The sequence below is a fragment of the Embiotoca jacksoni genome, unplaced genomic scaffold (assembly GCF_022577435.1).
Source record: "Embiotoca jacksoni isolate LCO1_2020_lvr unplaced genomic scaffold, fEmbJac1.0.p SCAF_8, whole genome shotgun sequence".
Classification (NCBI taxonomy): domain Eukaryota; kingdom Metazoa; phylum Chordata; class Actinopteri; family Embiotocidae; genus Embiotoca; species Embiotoca jacksoni.
The window spans coordinates 11476080-11493836 of NW_027185436.1; the positions used below are offsets into that span (position 1 = coordinate 11476080).

At 40.3% G+C, this 17757-nt stretch overlaps 1 protein-coding gene across 1 annotated transcript in view; it reads right to left on the minus strand.

The window, feature by feature from the left end:
• Window positions 1-17757, minus strand: part of stpg2 (sperm-tail PG-rich repeat containing 2) — a 58686-nt gene that overhangs the window by 38278 nt on the left and 2651 nt on the right. The window contains exons 4-8 of the mRNA XM_069178323.1: window positions 17074-17232; window positions 13434-13549; window positions 11888-11999; window positions 7961-8068; window positions 1650-1809 (exon numbers count right to left, since the gene is read on the minus strand). Coding sequence (XP_069034424.1) covers window positions 1650-1809; window positions 7961-8068; window positions 11888-11999; window positions 13434-13549; window positions 17074-17232 — 655 coding nt within the window. The remainder of the gene's footprint in view (window positions 1-1649; window positions 1810-7960; window positions 8069-11887; window positions 12000-13433; window positions 13550-17073; window positions 17233-17757) is intronic.

Below are 17757 nucleotides of genomic sequence, written 5' to 3' on the forward strand. Positions count from 1 at the left end.
GAGATCTGACTCACTCTACAAAATAACAATGCAAGCACAGGAGCTGGGAGCACGAAGTGAGAATGAAAGACCTGCCACTCTCCCTGTTACAAGTCACTCTGGCATCAAAGGGATTTTGAAGCTTTAATTTTTGGGTAAAAAGAGTTACATATTGAGGATGAAAAAACTAATTATTTGAACTAAAAACAAGCAAAAAGGGTTCTGTACAATGTGTAGGCAGGGCCTTAAAATGAATCATGTAGAACACAAAGACACTACATCTTAGGAATTAAGTCCAGTTTCATGCTCTACAACCTATTCACTAAGCACTCCCACAGATCTGCACTTTAACATTACAATTAAACACTGGGAGATGTTTAGAGAAGAAACTGCAAAAATATATTTTATATTATTGTGGCCATAAAGTCTGAAGGTTATTTTATACATGAATGGCTGTTGTTAAGTGTAATATAGGCAGCCTGAGCAATAAAGGTACACAAAGTGCTGGTCTTAATATCTTATATATGTTGTTTCAAAGGTTAAATGCAAACAGACGTATGAAATGACTCATACATAGATAATACACACACACACACACACACACACTTTAACTTGCGCAGCCCAAGTATATATTGTGGCCCATTTTAGCATTTTTCATGAAAAAAAAAATATATATATATCTGTCAGCGAACAACACGATCTGCACCATTGGTCAGCCATATGCAGCAACTTCCATTTCGAATTAAAAGCCCCCACTTGAAAATACAAGCCGTTCGGCGCTCCATACACAGTCTAGCCATATATTAGGGTTATGAACTCTTGTGTTTCTTTCAGGGAGGGCTGTGGGTCACCATGATAGATGTATCCAAGTTGAAACATTGGGTTTCATCTTCAGTAAATCTTATATAAGAAAGCCTTTCAAATCTTTATTTGTAACTTTTTTTTTAGCCAAACACAAGTTGCGTGCCGTGCAGTAACTGTGTTGGACTAATGGCTTCTCTGTGTTCAGCCCCCTTGTTAGTGTCTGCATGTGAGGGGGCATCTTTAAATTGTAGCTACAGAAAATACGCTCCCCCTCTAACTACATGAGTCTCTACATGCACTTTGGTCAAATGCCTCGCCACTCACCACAAATAAATTCTCAACCTGTGTGAAACACTGCACACTCACCCCCACACGCACTTTTCATTTCCTTTCAAAATGTTGATACAAGATGCAGTAGTTCTTATTCTTGATTATTTCATAAAATGTGTTAAATGCAGTACAATAGCTATCAGAAAACCCAGCGTTTTAAAGAACGTGGGTTATTAAAAAAAAAAAAAAAATTAAATCTTCTTTTAAAACAGCAACTCAAATGCCAACAAATATTGTCCTCAGACATTGAAAGGCAACAATTAGTTGCCAGAGATGTTCAACATGGTATTGCTTCGAAGAGACAAGCCATCTATGGTAAGAAATTTATTTCTGTATAAGAAATCTGAGCAAATTAACATTTTCTGTCTTTTTTGCACAAATGAGTGCTGCTAAAGAGAAACTAGATTTCACTTGCAAAATATAACTGCATAGATCAAAAGAGGAAAATCACTTTGAACAGCATCCAAATTGAACACAGCATACAAAAGAAATGCACACACATATGTGCACACACATAACTACACACACACACTGACCTGGTGTGGAGACATTTCTGTGGTTGGGAGTGAAGCGCACTGCGGTGATGCCAAATGGGCTTTTCGTCACTCCTGTGGTCCTCTTCAGCAGCTCCAGGGCACAGCGCGGGTCATTATATGCACCAACAGGGGGCGACACTTCTTTGATAGGGCTAAACCTCTGAAGGAGCCGGATGAAAAGGAATAACACAGATAAAGGACTAAGGGACGAAACAAGTGAAGTCCGAGCACACCCTGAAATCTTTCAAATTCAAAGATTAATAGCACTTTTTATTGATCAAACGGAGATCAGCAGGGTTTTCTCAACAAAGTGTCCATCTGGAACACAAAAACAAATCCAGCTGTGAATATTTGCGTTATGCACAGATACAACTTTTATCAATCTGACCTTTACTTTTTCATTCTCAGCTGTGCCTCTTCTTCGTTCAGGTGGTAAATAAACATGCACTTTCTAAAATTAGCAGTGAATTCAGGTTATACATCAGTACTTTCAATTATGGCACAGCATGGCTTTGAGCTGAATGCTTATTCTTTAATGTATTAGCACAGCTTTCATAGCTCCAAATAGTAGAACACAAAGACCAGCTGAGGTCAATGTCATTAGCTTTTTGTGAATTTACTGATAAACCGAAGTACTGAACAAACTTAAATTTTGACCTAATGCTATGCAATGTTTTTACAATTCATCCTGACAAGGACACAAATGTCATCGCAATCCATCGCATAGTTATCTAGATATTTCAGTTGGGACCATAGAAGTGGACTAACAAAGATCGCCATCCATAAATTATACTGCAAGTCGGCTGCTTTGCCTACCTCAAATCCAAATTGCATATAGAAACCAGAAAAGCTCTTCTCAAACAACTAAAACACACTAAACAAATTAAGAGAACACAGAAAGGACAAAAAGAAAAGAACAAAAAACAACAGTAAAAGAGAGAAGAAAGTGGTGGGATAGAAAATGAGACGGGGTAAACAGCATCTTCAATGCAAAGATAATGAAGCACATAATCAGGTACGTAATATTCTTTGACTGTTTTGCTGATATCAGAGGTGATTCAGCTTTCCAGAGTACAAAGGTATTTATCCGATAGCCTATTTTAACAACACAGGCAATCAAGAGACCAAACCGGATAAGTTGCCTTTTCAGTCAAAATTACTCAAGGTCAACCGCACTTCAGTGTTACTCTATTTTTCTCTTCAGCCACTCACAACTGAACCATCAAGCAGGTTGTTATCGAACACAATGGAGGAATAAAAAGAACTTGATCCCTTCAAATACCAGCATATTAACAATACATGTGCGCACACACGCACGCAAACACACACACACACACACACACACACACACACAGAGCCTGTTCTTTAAAGGACGTTCAGCGATTAAAAAAAAAAAAAAAAAAAAAAAAAAAAAAGATTTTAAATGTAACTTATTTGTTGGGATCATGCCAATCATTGATTTACAGTTTCCATTTAAACAAGATGCAGCTTATGGAAAATTAGCTGTGGGCTAATGAAAATTGTGTTAGTAATGCACAGTTGAAATATTGAACTGTAAGGCAAAAAGAAGTAATGAGAGACAAAAAGTAAAGAGGTACAGCTGAAGAAGAAAATTGAGAGGAGTGGATATTGACGGACGGAGGAAGAGTTTGGGTAAAAATTGAGTGAGCATTTGAAGAGAAGAAAGACGACTAGCAGGAATCACAAGACAAGCTGTTCCAAGGCCAAACCAAACTGTTTTCATTGAAAATCAGCTGTAGATCTGGGGGTTTGTGGCCATCTGTCAATCCAATTCTGCCCTGCTGGCTTTGGTAAAGTCTTATTTATGGGCACATTTTCTCTCTTGAACTAACACACAGCGCTTTGTTGGCACTTCACATGGACGCTGAATGGTAGACTTTGTTTCGTTGTTCTGTCTCCTGTTGTTCCATTTTCAAGACATTTAATAAGAAATGCCAAAGGAAGGCTTTTAAAAATCACACCCAAAGCCAAAATGTTCTCAATGCAATTTGGCACTGTGGGCATTTCAGTGACAGAACGTTTTAATGACTGTTAATGTGGAATAATGAGGCCACAGAGTAAGCGCACTATAGTGGTAGTGCTCTTATGCCATTCTGGCACCCAAAAAAAATTATCCCTTTCACTGTTGAGGTCAATTTAGACAGAGCAGAATGAAAAGGCAGTAGAATTGTGACTGCATATAAAGCCATTGCTGACACCAATCCTCCTTGTGCTGCACAAGAAATGAATAGATGCATCACCGCAGATTGAAAAAGTTTCAACTTGGGTAAAACATGTACGCTTATCCTGAGGCTGTGAATCCAATTTCTTTCTCTGGTCACATGCTGTGTTAGTGCATTGAGCATGTGACGTCATCACCGACACCCACCAAGGAACTTCTGTGAGTTTGTGTATGTATTCATCGCTAGAAAAAAAAAAAGAGGAAAACTGGAGGAAAATGCAAGTTCTGGATAAATTTTGACATCAGTCAGAAACCGAGTTGTCAAATAAATATAGCAAAACAAAATTCTGCGCACACGTTGCCGGTGTGTACATCGCTACAAGGCTAGAGCTAGCGTTTGTTTAGTCATCACACTGTGGTAAATAAACACAGACTAAACAAACAATCCAGGAGGCAAATTTGTATGAATAAAGCAATATAAAAATGTCCCAAAGATTATGACTAAACACACTGTTAAGTCTAGAGTTTATTCTTTTAAATAATTATTTTTTATTTTAGACAGATAGATAGACAGATAGACAGATAGATAGATAGATAGATAGATAGATAGATAGATAGATAGATAGATAGATAGATAGATAGATAGATAGATACTTTATTAATCCCCAAGGGGACATGTTTTCACTGCAGCAGCATTATAGGCACAGGAAAGCAATAAAACAACAGTAAAAAATAGAATAAAATAAAATAGAATAATTAAATTAAAACTAACTAAACAATAGTGCAAAAGTTGTTTTTTTGTTATTGTTTTTTAACTGCATCCTTTTGGCAAAATCTCATATAAGACATTCTTATACTTCAGCCCTTAGTTTCATGTTTTTGTCACTCGCATCACTGACATGTACGAGGGTCACGATTTCTAGAATGAACAGTCAAAATCACAAAAAGCTCATTTTTGTCACTGACATAATTTGAATTTCAATATTAGATGAATATCTTCACATTACAAAATTGTTGATGTATGGTACGTGAGTCTGTAAGAAGGTTTCGTATGTTTTGCATTCTCAGGATGTCAGAGCCGAGTCAGCTGCAGAAAAGACAGAGTTTCTTACAATTTTGAATGGGTTTCATGGGCTGACAGCTATAAGCTTACTCAATCTTGTCTTTTTTTCTTTCTTTTTTTTTTTTTTAAATCAGAAAATTTACAGCCCGTTATATTTATTAAAATGCCTCATGTACAGTGTTTTTTCACTACCAAATTATAAAATAGAGTACTGTAAGTACAAGGGTGAAAAGCACCAAGAGTGAAAATTACATTACTTTTCATTTATCCGACGCTTTTATCCAAAGCGACTTACATTAAGTGCATTTCAACCATGAGGGTACAAAACCCAGAACAACAAGAATCAAGAAAATACAATTTCTTCAAGAAAGCCAAACTACAAAGTGCTATAAGTAAGTGCCATGTTAAGTGCTACTAAAGTGCTACCTATTCAAGGTAAAGTCTGAAGAGGTGTGTTTTTAGTTTGCGGCAGAAGATGTATAGACTTTCTGCTGTCCTGATGTCATTGGGGAGCTCATTCCACCATTTAGGAGCCAGGACAGCAAACAGTCGTGATTTTGTAGAGTGTTTAGCTCGCAGTGAGGGAGCAACAAGCCGATTGGTAGATGCAGAGCGGAGTGAGTGGGCTGGGATGTAAGGTTTGACCATGTCCTGGATGTAGACTGGACCCGATCTGTTCGCAGCACGGTACGCAAGTACCAATGTTTTGAAACGGATGCGGGCGGCTACTGGTAACCAGTGAAGGGAGCGGAGGAGCGGAGTAGTGGGAGTGAATTTAGGAGGTTAAAGACCAGTCGAGCTGCTGCATTCTGGATGAGCTGCAGAGGTCGGATGGCGCTAACAGGTAGACCTGCCAGGAGGGAGTTACAATAGTCTAGAAGTGAAAATGGTCTCCAGGGACTCCATCATGAAACAAAATCTGAATGAAAAGGATGAAGTAAAATTTAAAAAAAGGCGGACACTAAGGAGAAGGAATAAGTAAGGAAGAGTGAAGGGAAATAGAATGAGAAATGACAGACAAAAGTCCTGTTAGCTTGCTAGACAAAGAATCAAGAAAAAAGGGAAAATACGGGAACAGTAGATGAGTGAAAGCAAGGGAAATCGAGGAAAAGACGTTTTCACAAAGTGTCGGCTCGAGGCTTTGATACTGGGAAATCAGGCAGTCGAAGGAAAGAGGAGAGGTGAAAACTAGAAGATTCTAACTGTTCCTCTTATCTTCCCTTCCCTCCCTCCTTCCCTCGTTTCCTCTCCATCCCTCCACAGGATAACAGTGTCAGATGGAACCGGACTCAGGGAGACGAAGATCTAAGAAAACTGTCGCTCTTAGTTCTGCTCTGGAGATGACTCGTGACACAATCACACACACACACCAACACACACGTTCCTTGGTGGGTGTCAGTGACGACATCAGAGGGTCGACGCACAAAAACAGCATGTGGCCATGAAATTAGGTCACAGCAAACTCTGACACACACACACACACACACACACACACACACACACACACACACACACACCAGAATCTTGAATCGTTTTTCTCCTCAGCAGGAAACTAGAACAATGTTTTGTGCACATACAAAAAATGTTGGCGTAAATTTGCTTGTATGTAAGCAGCACTTGTGAACATGTCTTGGGTCTACTGTACATCTCTCTGCAGCTGAAATACACTCAGATGTGTGTCTGAATGTTTGATTGTGTGTGTGTGAGCATACCCCGTCGCATTGTGCGCGTGTTTGTGTGTCAGAGTGATCATTAAAACATCAGTCAGAGAGTTTCACAGGAGTGTATCTGCGGGCCCGTGCCACAGAGGAGGAGAGGCGCTATTCCTGAAACGTTAAACTACACATTTTCACATGCTTCATTTTTGCTCCTCTGAGCCTCTTAATAAACTCATCTTCACCCTCATCTGAAGAAACCCTCCAATCCCAACACATTCATTAAACAAGCCAAGAACGGCTCAGCGTCGTGGATCTGTAACTGATCTTAAGTATTCCATATTAAAATCCAGTCTCCTTTGCAAATTGAATATGTTTGTCCAATGTAGATTATGTCTATGAAATGGTTTTAGCATGGTCTGATTGTTTTCTGTGTGTAGAGTGTTATGTAAAGTAATAAACAAAGTAAAGAAGAATGGTATTTTATCAGCAGACCACTGAAAAAGTGACCCACAAGCTGATGAAGAGAGTGGAACATTGTGGACTGTGGAGCAGCAGCTAAGAAACCAGATATTTCCCTCAGCAGTCGGTGCCGACTACAACTGTTTCCAAAGAAAGTTGGGACGCTTTGAAAAATGTAAATAAAAACAGAATGCAATGAGATGCAAATCATGAAAACCCATATTGAATTGAGACTAAATATCAAATGCTGAAACTGAGATCGTTTTTTGGAAAATGTAAGCTCATTTAAAACTACGACTAAATATTGTTGGGATGGGGTCATGTTACCACTTTGATGCATCACCTTACTTTTAAAAACACTCTGTAAATGTTTGTTGAAAACTCCAGCCACTCCTCAGTTCACAGTGAAATGTCCCATTTTTTCCTTGAAATAGGATTTCAGCATGATTTGAAAATGTTTCCAAATGACTGCTGATGTTGCTCCTTGTCCATAGAAAAGGAAAATGTTTTTAACTAGTTATGCTGTCCCCAAGTGGCCAGAAATCTATTACTGCGTGCTTAAACCAAAACCTAGCTATATAAACTACTGGTGTTTACTTTTGGATTCACATAACTAAACAGAAAAAGAATTTTAAAAATGTCAAGTTTGCCTTTTGAAATGATGAAACTTGATGGATACCATTATACACTCTGACCTTGGGCAGCATGACCAAAATTATTATTGACAAAAGCAAGTCTGATTCCTCCTCAAAAGATATTGCTGTTCTGGAGTCAGATGCTAATAAATGTGAACAGACATGACATCAATGTAATAGGAAGGCAAAAACAAAAACATGAAATTGAAATAGAGCCTGGAGGACCAAAGCAGGGCTAAAGAACCTGCTCCGTTCAACCCGATTCACCTGAAAGTGCACCAACAAGACTGCACCCAGATCTGTTTGTACTGTACCTCAGCCTGTGAGAGGAAGGGAGAAGTGAACATCAACAGGTTGCCACTGCACTTGACGGGCTTCTCAAATTGACTTCTTATGTAGTATTGGCCTGGACCAGGAACTCCCTGATGAGAAACAGAAAGAGAAATGACACTAAATCAAAGAGGAAATTTAGGTTGGGATGCACTTACATGCTTCGGTAATATCAAGGAGTAAGTCTGGGGAAGTGAAAAAAGACAGAGGAAAGAGGGGAAAAGGATAGAGAGTTACTTTGCTGTTTGGCATTTTCTGTGGTAGCTATATGCAGGGCACAAGGGTGGAGAGAAGAGGTTTAGGTACTATGCAGATGAACTAAAGGAAAGACAAAGCAGAGAAAAATGAAACAACTAATGAGTAACTTGTGAAAACAGAAAAAGCAGAGAAAGAAAAAGCTTTTTTCTTTCTCTGCTCTGCAGTTAAGTCAATTATAAAAAAAAAAAACAATGTTTTTTTAAAAAGCCAGAAGAAAAACTAAGCATAAGGTCTGAATGTTCGTACTTTTGATTGGCACAGCTATAACAATCATGTCAAGTGCAAACTCAAGACTACTACACCATTTCAGTGCAGTAATTGTGAATAGAAAACCAGCTAACAGCACAAGACTTCACACTTAGTGATGCTGACAGCGAGAGGTAAGGAAACAAGCACACACGCACGCACATCCACGTGCCTTTCCACATTCCGTGATACAGAGCCAGGACATTTTTGTATTTGTGGTAAAAGCACAAGGTTGCAGAGCCAGAGGTGGTTTGACTAGGCCTGCACTAAACCGACACGGATTTCTGTGGTGATTGTTAGCATTGTGAAGGGGAAGTGCAGTGAATTTCAGGACAATATGTCCTCCATATGCCTAAAGACAGCTCAGTCTTCTTTCATGAATATTAACCACACTTCCCTCTTGGATGAAACTCATTTCTTGTACTCAGAATCAGATATGTTCCATACAGTATGTGGATTTACAGTAAGGCTGCCACTGAAAACGCTTTCCCTAGGATAAAATATAGAATATAGAAACTTGAGACAGAGAGGAAGCACCGCTCATTTTGGTCATTTTCAGCCCAGTTCTTGGGAGTCAAGCATTGTTTTTTTCATATCTACTGAAATGTTAAGGATTCGGGCACCTTTTATCTTTCAGAAAGCTCTTTAAAAAAGTATTTGGATGCTGTTCTGCTTCCTCATTTCAAAAAATAAAAAGGGCTGCAAACACAACATCTTACATGATAACATTAACATGCAATTCACAACATTTTAAAGAAGAACCGACAATGAACTTTGTATTTGCAGGGTAATATCAGGGACTCTATTGGTACAACTCACAACTCTTTTGCTTTTGTTTGCAGGCATCCACACGATAATGGTTTGTTGAAGTGGTTAGCTCAGTCACTGCCCTTGCTGTGTCAGAATTACTATTTATTGGGAAACACCGAGACACAGACTCTTAAACTCTATGGGACACCAGCAGCCTCAGGCCATTAGAGGCAGACTGTCTGCCGATCTCCAGGAAGTAAAAGGTGTTTGTCCTGAATGTCCCCACTGTGGGAAATGACCCATCTGGTCAGTGTATGTATGTGTGGGTGAACATGTGAGTTGAGTTGCCAGGTACTAATGATGATGGATGGAGGTGCAGCTATCATGGTAGGGGGTCCGAATACAGCATGGCACACTCAAAAAAGGGATAAACAGAAGGCAAAGTTGTTGAGTCAAAGTCACGGGATAAATTATAGCATGTTAGAAAAGATTTTGGTAATTTTAGCTGCCATTTATTATGTAAAAAGAGACAGAACTCGTGCATTAAAATTTAATGTATAACTAACTATGTACCACAAAAATAAAGTGACACCTAAAAGAGAGGAGGGGCAAAGTAAAATGCAAAAACTGAAAGGCTGGACAGAAAAAAACAAAAAAACAACAACAACATATGCTCGCCTTTTTCTCCATCAAACCTCGTCCTACGTTTTTCAGACTCATGTCTCAACCAGTCTAACTCAGAGATCAGTGAAATAAGGCATCAAAAAGCGTTACACTGTCAGCACAGTCAAGTTCATATGCAGGTGAGTAACTCTCCTCCACTCATCCAACTCCACTGTAGCAGTGTGTGTGTGTGTGTGTGTGTGTGTGTGTGTGTGTGTGTGTGGTTGCCAGTCTGTGATTAAAGCTTATGTTTTACTGCCCTCTGTGGGCAATAACATAAACTGATGAATCATAATTAGAGAGGGAAGAGGGGGTTGAATGATTTAATCTTTAAATGACTTGAATAAATCCAAAGTACTTACATTGACACTGTTCTCACTGTAAAATATGACTCATTCTGAATCTGCATTTTTCAAATCCTATTGTGATAAGAATCAATCTAAATCACAGTGTAGAGAAGCACATGTTTAAATAAACAACATTACATAAATATGCTAAAACCGGCAAAATGTATTCAAATCTGAAGGTTAGAGGATTTAGTAAATTAGGGCAGTGCATGCAGTCCATTATTTTTTCACGATGTCGTTATGACGGTTTTCCATTTACTTCACATTAAATATTACTTACAAAAGACAAAATAATAATGCTCTGAACTCTTTTAACACAACGATATGTATAGTAAGTCATTTTTATGATTCAGAGTCTCCCATTGATTAAAAATGTATTTGCTGTTGTCAACATGGTCAGGAGGAATAGTACCGTCAGAACTGTTAGTGAATTACATCTCTAGCTCTTACAATTATTAATAAAAATAAAGCATTATAAAAAAATGTCTGTATGTACACCACCTACAAACTAATAACATCTGAAAGACCCCCGCCTGCCTTGACAGCAGGGCTGTGCTCTGTGTGTGCCAGACTAAAGCTCACAGCTGCAGTTTCTTCACATTACATTATAGTCTGGAAACACTCTTCGCATTAACGTTTGCATGGCCACTCTGAAGGCTGGACCAATCAGCGACCAGTGCCGCTACACAGAGTTGTAACCGTGATGGAGCTTTAGTGAGCTTCGGCACATATGGTTGTCAATGCCTATCGGTTAAAGGATAGTGAATAGTTTCAAAATGAGCCCGAGGTCTACGCCCAGTTGGATATAACGACTGGAAACAATTGCTTGTGGCGAGTGGCCAAACACTTATAATCGGGCAGTGAATTTGTGTCTGGAAACACCCGGCTACCACTGTTTTACTACTCTACTAATATCATAGAAAGCTGCTCAAATTAATACTCTATGTTAACAATCTCTCTAAAGACTACATGTAATATTGAAAGTAGGTGCTCATCGTGACAATACTCCAAAACTCTGCAGTTACTGTCAGCGAAACAGCATTTTAGTGTCTTTGTTTTTTTTTTTTTTACGGGCTGTACCTTTACCTTTCCAGTTTACTTTAACCACTCATTTTTAATATCAACAGGAAGCAGTTTTACACAGAAAAGCTGTGATAAACCAACTCACAGCGACGTGTCTAAGCACAGGTTGGAAAAAAGCTTGTGAACATATTGCAGCATTCAGCAACCAAAGAGACAGATCAAGAGCGGGTAGAGACCAACAAGAGTAAAAAGGAGAATGAATATAAGACTTGTATTCATCCAGCAAACAGAATCATGACTCCGAAAGAATGCGGCCGTTTCTCCCGGATGTTTGCTAACACATTCACCATAACAACTTTATAAGCTGATAGTGTGTCAGTGTTGTATTGTGATTCCCCACATGCACCGAAAAACCCATAAATGCAGGTTCCATTACCATTTGTGGCCACAATGGCCACTGTTGACTGTCTCTTTTTAAAGAATGATGCCCGTCCCCAGCTGGAGAGCTTGACATTGATCCCAGTGCTTTAAACCTTTTTATCACTGATCCAAACTTGTATGTATATCATCACACGGACACATACATCTGCCAACACACACACACACACACACACACACACTCACCTTCTTTTCCTCTTGCCTGGGCAGTAGCTCGTGGTAGCGAGGGATGATGAGCTCGGCTCTGCCTCTCTGTTCATTTTGAAGGTTTACGTTCTCATATTGTGTTTCTGGGACTCTGGGACAGAATGGGGCAAAGATAATACAGTTCAAAGCAAAAGACAGACAAACAAATAAAAGAGATTAAAAAAAATAAACCACACAAAAAAAGAACAGAAGAAGAAATGAATAGGTAGGAATAGACAGATAAACTATTTTGAATGAGAGAAGAGGCGAGATGTTTAATGAGAAAATGAATAGGAAGAGGTAAACAAAGCAAAGACAGACGGGAGCAGAGGAGAGAGAGTAGGAATAAACTAGAGAAAAGGGGCTTCTCCGCATAATGTAATAAGAAACAACTGTACTAGGAGTAAAGACTGAATTATCACTCACGCTTAAATTATTACAGTGTGTACATGTACATCATAGACATGTCTGTATGGGCGTCTATATGTCTGCCTGTGCAAACAGTATGATTGTTCACATGCGCGCCTTCCCTTTTACCACCAAATCAACTCCTTTATGAATAGCTGAGCTGGATATGTGCCCACCCGTGTAGAAGTGCTTAGTAAGCCCCATCTTCCGTGGCCATCAATAGAGATGCTATGTGAAAAATGTCACACATAATGCCCTGGCTGGAGGATCAAATCAATATCTCACTTTGGTGCAACAGCCTTTCAATTCAGCACACATCCTGGTTAGAGCTCAGGAGCAGTGAACTTCTGAGATTAGGTGCCCTGGAGCATCTAATCTAACCAGCCCCTTGGCTTTTTATACCCACTTCAAAATGTGACGTTATGAACATTTTCTTTCCAAATACATGCATCGATGGTAGGCCATCAAATCGGACTAACTATCAATATCTCAGAATTAAAGAAGACGCTACATCTTGTTTCGCAAAGTTCCAAGGGGACTCCTACCTTTAGCAATTTCTATGGAGAACTCAAATGTTAACCATAATTTACATACTAAGAAGATTTAATTTAAACGTTTTTTTTCAGACAGTTTAACTACACATTTTAAAGTGTACGTGTCACTTTGGTTTTCAATATGATACAAATTCAGACTTAAAGGAGCAGTGTGTAGGATTTAGTGGCAATTAGTGGCGATGTTGAAGATTGCAACCAACTGAACACCCCTCGCCTCACCAACTCTTTCCAAACGTGTAAGAGAATCTACGGTAGCTGCAAAAACCAGCAGAAAATGCAAGAGTCTCTCTCTAGATCCAGTGTCTGGTTTGTCCCTTTTGGCCTGCTGTAGAAACATGACGGTGCAACATGGCCTGCTCCGTGGAGGAGGATATGAAGGGCTCATGTTCTGAGGTAATGAAAGCACAGCGAATCTTAGTTTCAGATTACACATATATTCAATTTCTGTCAATACATATCTCCAAATCCTGCACGCTGAGCCTTTAAGTGAACTTAAATCTGAAAGTGAAAGTTTCCAGCAACAATTTAACATTTGGGCATTTTGGGTACTCATTAAATTCCTTAACATGACAGGTGATACTCACATCTCGGGGTGATATTGTCCGGGACCTGGTCCCACCTCCACCTTCGCCTCCTCTCTCTTCCCGGTCATGTTGCCAAAGTGGGCCCCTTTATACTTCTGTGCAGAACTCATCTCTAACTGGAGAAAGAGAAAAAAATAGGGGAGAGAACACAGATGCCAAAATAGTGGAGGTACGGAGTGGATGGAAGAGAACATCATCCAGAAAGAAATGAAAAGAGATAGAAGATGAGTGGAAAAGGATGACAGCGAGAAAAGGCGATGATAAATGGATGAACAAAGCAGAAAATAGAATTGACTCATTCAAACTTATCTGGTTTCTCTTCCACCCCCGGCTCATAAAGTTGGGGGTGAATGAAATGTGAAGTTCAGCTAAATGCCAGAGTATGTCAGAGATCTAGTGGAGACCCTTCGTCCTTTAATATCTCTCTAAGTTTTACAGCCTGCTTTCTCTGCCTCCGGCCTTTCATGTAGAACCCATCCACTCTGCAGCTTAACAACTGAGAGAGGCTACGCTGGAATAGAACTGGCCGGCTGCTGTCATACACATTTTAGAAATATTATATTGAGATTCTCTCGAAAGTATACTGTCCGGACATTTGTTGCATGTCATTCTGCTCTCTCTCTATTAAATAAATGCCAAATTGGAATTCATTTATAACAGTCGAGAAAATAAGACTCTGAGTTTCATGTTCCTGACGTTGACAGAAGTCTTCTCCTTGTCCCTCAATTTCGGGAAAACGAATAGAAAAAAAACTGCCCTTCTCAAATCAAAAATCAAAGCTGTTCAAATTCTTCTGTCTCTTTTCTAACTTCTTCCTTGACCCATCTGTCTGTTTCTCTTCTGTGAGGCAGGTTATGCGAGAACTGGCAGGGAGTCTCAAAAAGTTTCTAACTCAGCATGGTGCCTGTCTTCTTATCTCCACTTTAATAGCGACTGGAGAACGAGATCTGAGGTTCCGGCCCTTGTAATCTTCCAATCAAGTTTTGAGGAGGGCAGATGAGAAGCAACGATGTTCAGATGCCTGAAGTTAAAAAGAAAACAGAACTGCTCTGTACTGCATGCAGACACATACAAGAACCGGGATGTTATCGCAGCTGGCACTGAGCTCAGAGGTGCAAATTGTTCTATTCATGTCAAGGGGAGCTTTTAGAAACAAAACAAAAACACAGCCAGTGTGTATAAACATATCCATTCAGTTCCAATAAAATGGAATAAAATAGTCAACCAGAAATAAAAGTTTCTGTTGGTCTGGATCCCACAGGCTACAACTGCTGATGGTGCGTCTCTCAAACACATACAACACCAAATGACCAGAGTGACCAAAACCTGATTTCTTGTATTAAAAAAAAAGAAAATCTTTGTCACGAACAAGACATAGAGATTGTTGACAAATTAAACGGGGAACTTTCAAAATAAATGAGTGAAGAACTATAATGCAGGTGCGGCCAAAAGCCTCACTCAGACGCCTTTTAGACGTGCTGTCGTGTACGGACCTCCGGACAGGTCAGGACGAGAGGTTTTTGAAGACTGCTTATGCGTTACAGAAAATACTGCGGAAAGTAGAGATGATGCATTTAGTTCTCCTTTTTAATATTCAATGGCTGATCGCCAACAGTATTCAGCCACTGGTTGTGAGCACAGCTGAAGCTGCTCCGCCCGGCTGTGATGGGTGAAGCAGATCATGGATATATGATTACTGTTTGGACTTCAGCCGCTGCAGGGGTGCAATATTTGGTGCTGTGGATATGTTCAGCTGTTACCAGTTGAACCTGCAGTGCTTCTTTGACAGATACATTACCAACACACCACAGGGGTTCAGCAATACGGCAGCTTCAGTAAAACACTCAGAAAACCCACTGCGCACACACACACACAATCGCTGCATGTAGTCAGTGTTACAACCATTAAAAACAAATGTGTCACAGCCGGAATCTTAGCAACCAAAGCCCAGCCACGGCTACAGCTGCGGTAACAGTGACAGCTGTGTCACACCAAGTCTCCCGTCATAGTCACAGACATCCCGTTATCGGCAGCAATCAGAGAGAGAGCTGATGGACCGGCTCCGCTAGCTTTCTTTTTCAATGCAATGATGCTGATTTGTGCATGACAGACACAGTTGAGGGTGCACTAACTGTCCCTGTGGTCCCAACCAGCCGTCTACACAATACAAGTTACTGTATCGTAATACAGGTCAGCCTTTATCTAAGCGTCAGAGGAAATGCAAATGTCAGAGGAAATGCAAACGTCATTGCGAGGTAGCACAGAACTTACGGCAAGGAAACACAACAAACAAAAAAAAAACACTTCTCGACATGACCTGTGGTTGGCGCTGCAGTTTTGTTAATTTATCATCCATGTCTCCTGGCTTTCATATCGTTGTAGTGAGCATGAAACACACAGCAGAAAGCATAATTCCTACAACAGATATTTGTGGTGGAACAGCTGCTGTGACTCCTGTCACGAATGCAGCTCGTTCATTCAATGGCCGATTAGAAAGTGCTGTAACCTCACTCTTTCAAATGCTCCCTTTCTTAACTGGCTCAGGTGCTCTGTCTCCTTTATACCAACACAGCCCTTCTTTCACTATATCTGTACCAGTAGATTTGTAGTAAGTCTGTACTGAACAATAACTATACACTACTATACCCTACTCCAGTCTCTAATTCTGTGTACTAAGCTGCAACTATCTACCAATGATGTAAATAAACTGTTTTGTCGCGACAGACTTCAAGCAATAAAAGCAATAAAGATGTTTTTTGTGCTTCTCAATAACACTCGGATAGAAAACAAAGTTAGGTCCTTTTGATTTCTTCCTCATATCTTATCATTCAAAGGTTGTCCCAGCCACTTTGAAGTTACGTCCTCAGACAACCGCTTAATTCCGCCTCTCCACACTTTTGAACTCAGTCAGAGCACGGGGTGGGGGGGAAGTGTTTGAGTATAAAGAATGTGCGTGTCAGACGGATGAACAGAGGGAAGGAGAGAGACAGAAACAGAGGTTGAACTTTCAAAGGGAGAGCAACAGAAGTTGAGACGGAAAAAAAAAGAGCCATGGATGGATGCGCCGCTGATAGCTCTAAATCACAGCACGCCTCTGTGCCTGCGCCGGTGTGTTGACACAACCTCGGCCAACACTCAAGGACGCTGTTGACTTCCTCTGGTCATTAACAGATGAAAAATGACTTAATTGAGAGCCAGACCAGCAGGCGTGTGCATTATTTTAAGTGAATATTGTAATATAGCTTGAAGAATAATTACTAATGGCTCTCTTTGTTGGCATGTAAAATGGATGAGCACTGGTGCGCTGTGGCTCTTTTTTTTTTTTTTAAGTGAAGCTGCATTCATTAGCTATGGAAATGGGTTTTGGGCCAACTGAATGAGGTGTGGTGGGGGAGGTTCAGTGGTGCATTAGATCTGCCTAACACTAATGGACCTCGCCACGTGGCAGACTAAGTACACTCAGACACGCACTTGTACAGATTAATGAAAGCACACGTGCATCCACAAATGAGCATTTCACACACTCTGATGGATGTATATATTTAAACTTTAACAGGATTGCGCATATGTGTATGTGTGCGTGTGCGTGTGTGTGTGTGTGTGTGTGTGTGTGTGTGTGTGTGTGTGTATTTGTCCTTACCAGCAGTGGACTGTAGTAGGCTGGCCCCAGGGTTTTGTCCTTGGGAGGGGGCTGTTGCTTACGGAGCACACCCCGGGCATCTGCCTCGTAGCCACAGGCCTGGCCCGGGGAAGGAATGGATGGGATATCTGACTGATGAACCAGCCGGAGACTTTTAGCCTGCAGCCAGTGCGCAAAGAGAAAATGTAGAAGAATGGCAAGGAGAGTGAGGCAAAAAGTCAGGGTTTCTGATGGCAAGAAAACACTCTGGCTTACAAAGCAGCTGAGTTATGCCTGGGGCCAATATAGTGCAAAACTGAGGGAGGGACAAAGACAGAGAGAGAAGGAGAGAGAGGATAGGAAGCAAAAAAAGGACAAGAGAAATGGAGGAAGGAAGAAGGAAAGACAGACAAACTCAAAAATAGAGGTGTATGTACAGTACGTGCTGAGGGAATGTCAACAAAGCTACTCTACTAACTTTCTAAAGCTGTGCATATATTAAATAACTATAGCAAGCATAGGAGAAGAGAGTCTATCGAGGCTCTTTCGTGTTTTCATGTGTGGTTAGATCCTGTAGTGTAGTGCTGCAGTTCTCTGTGAGAAGTGAGATAATCATTGGTATCGGTCTTGATCAGATAAAAGCCCTGAGTACATTACTAACTCATAGCTTATCTTTGCATATACTCTGGACATGATTTTAACAGC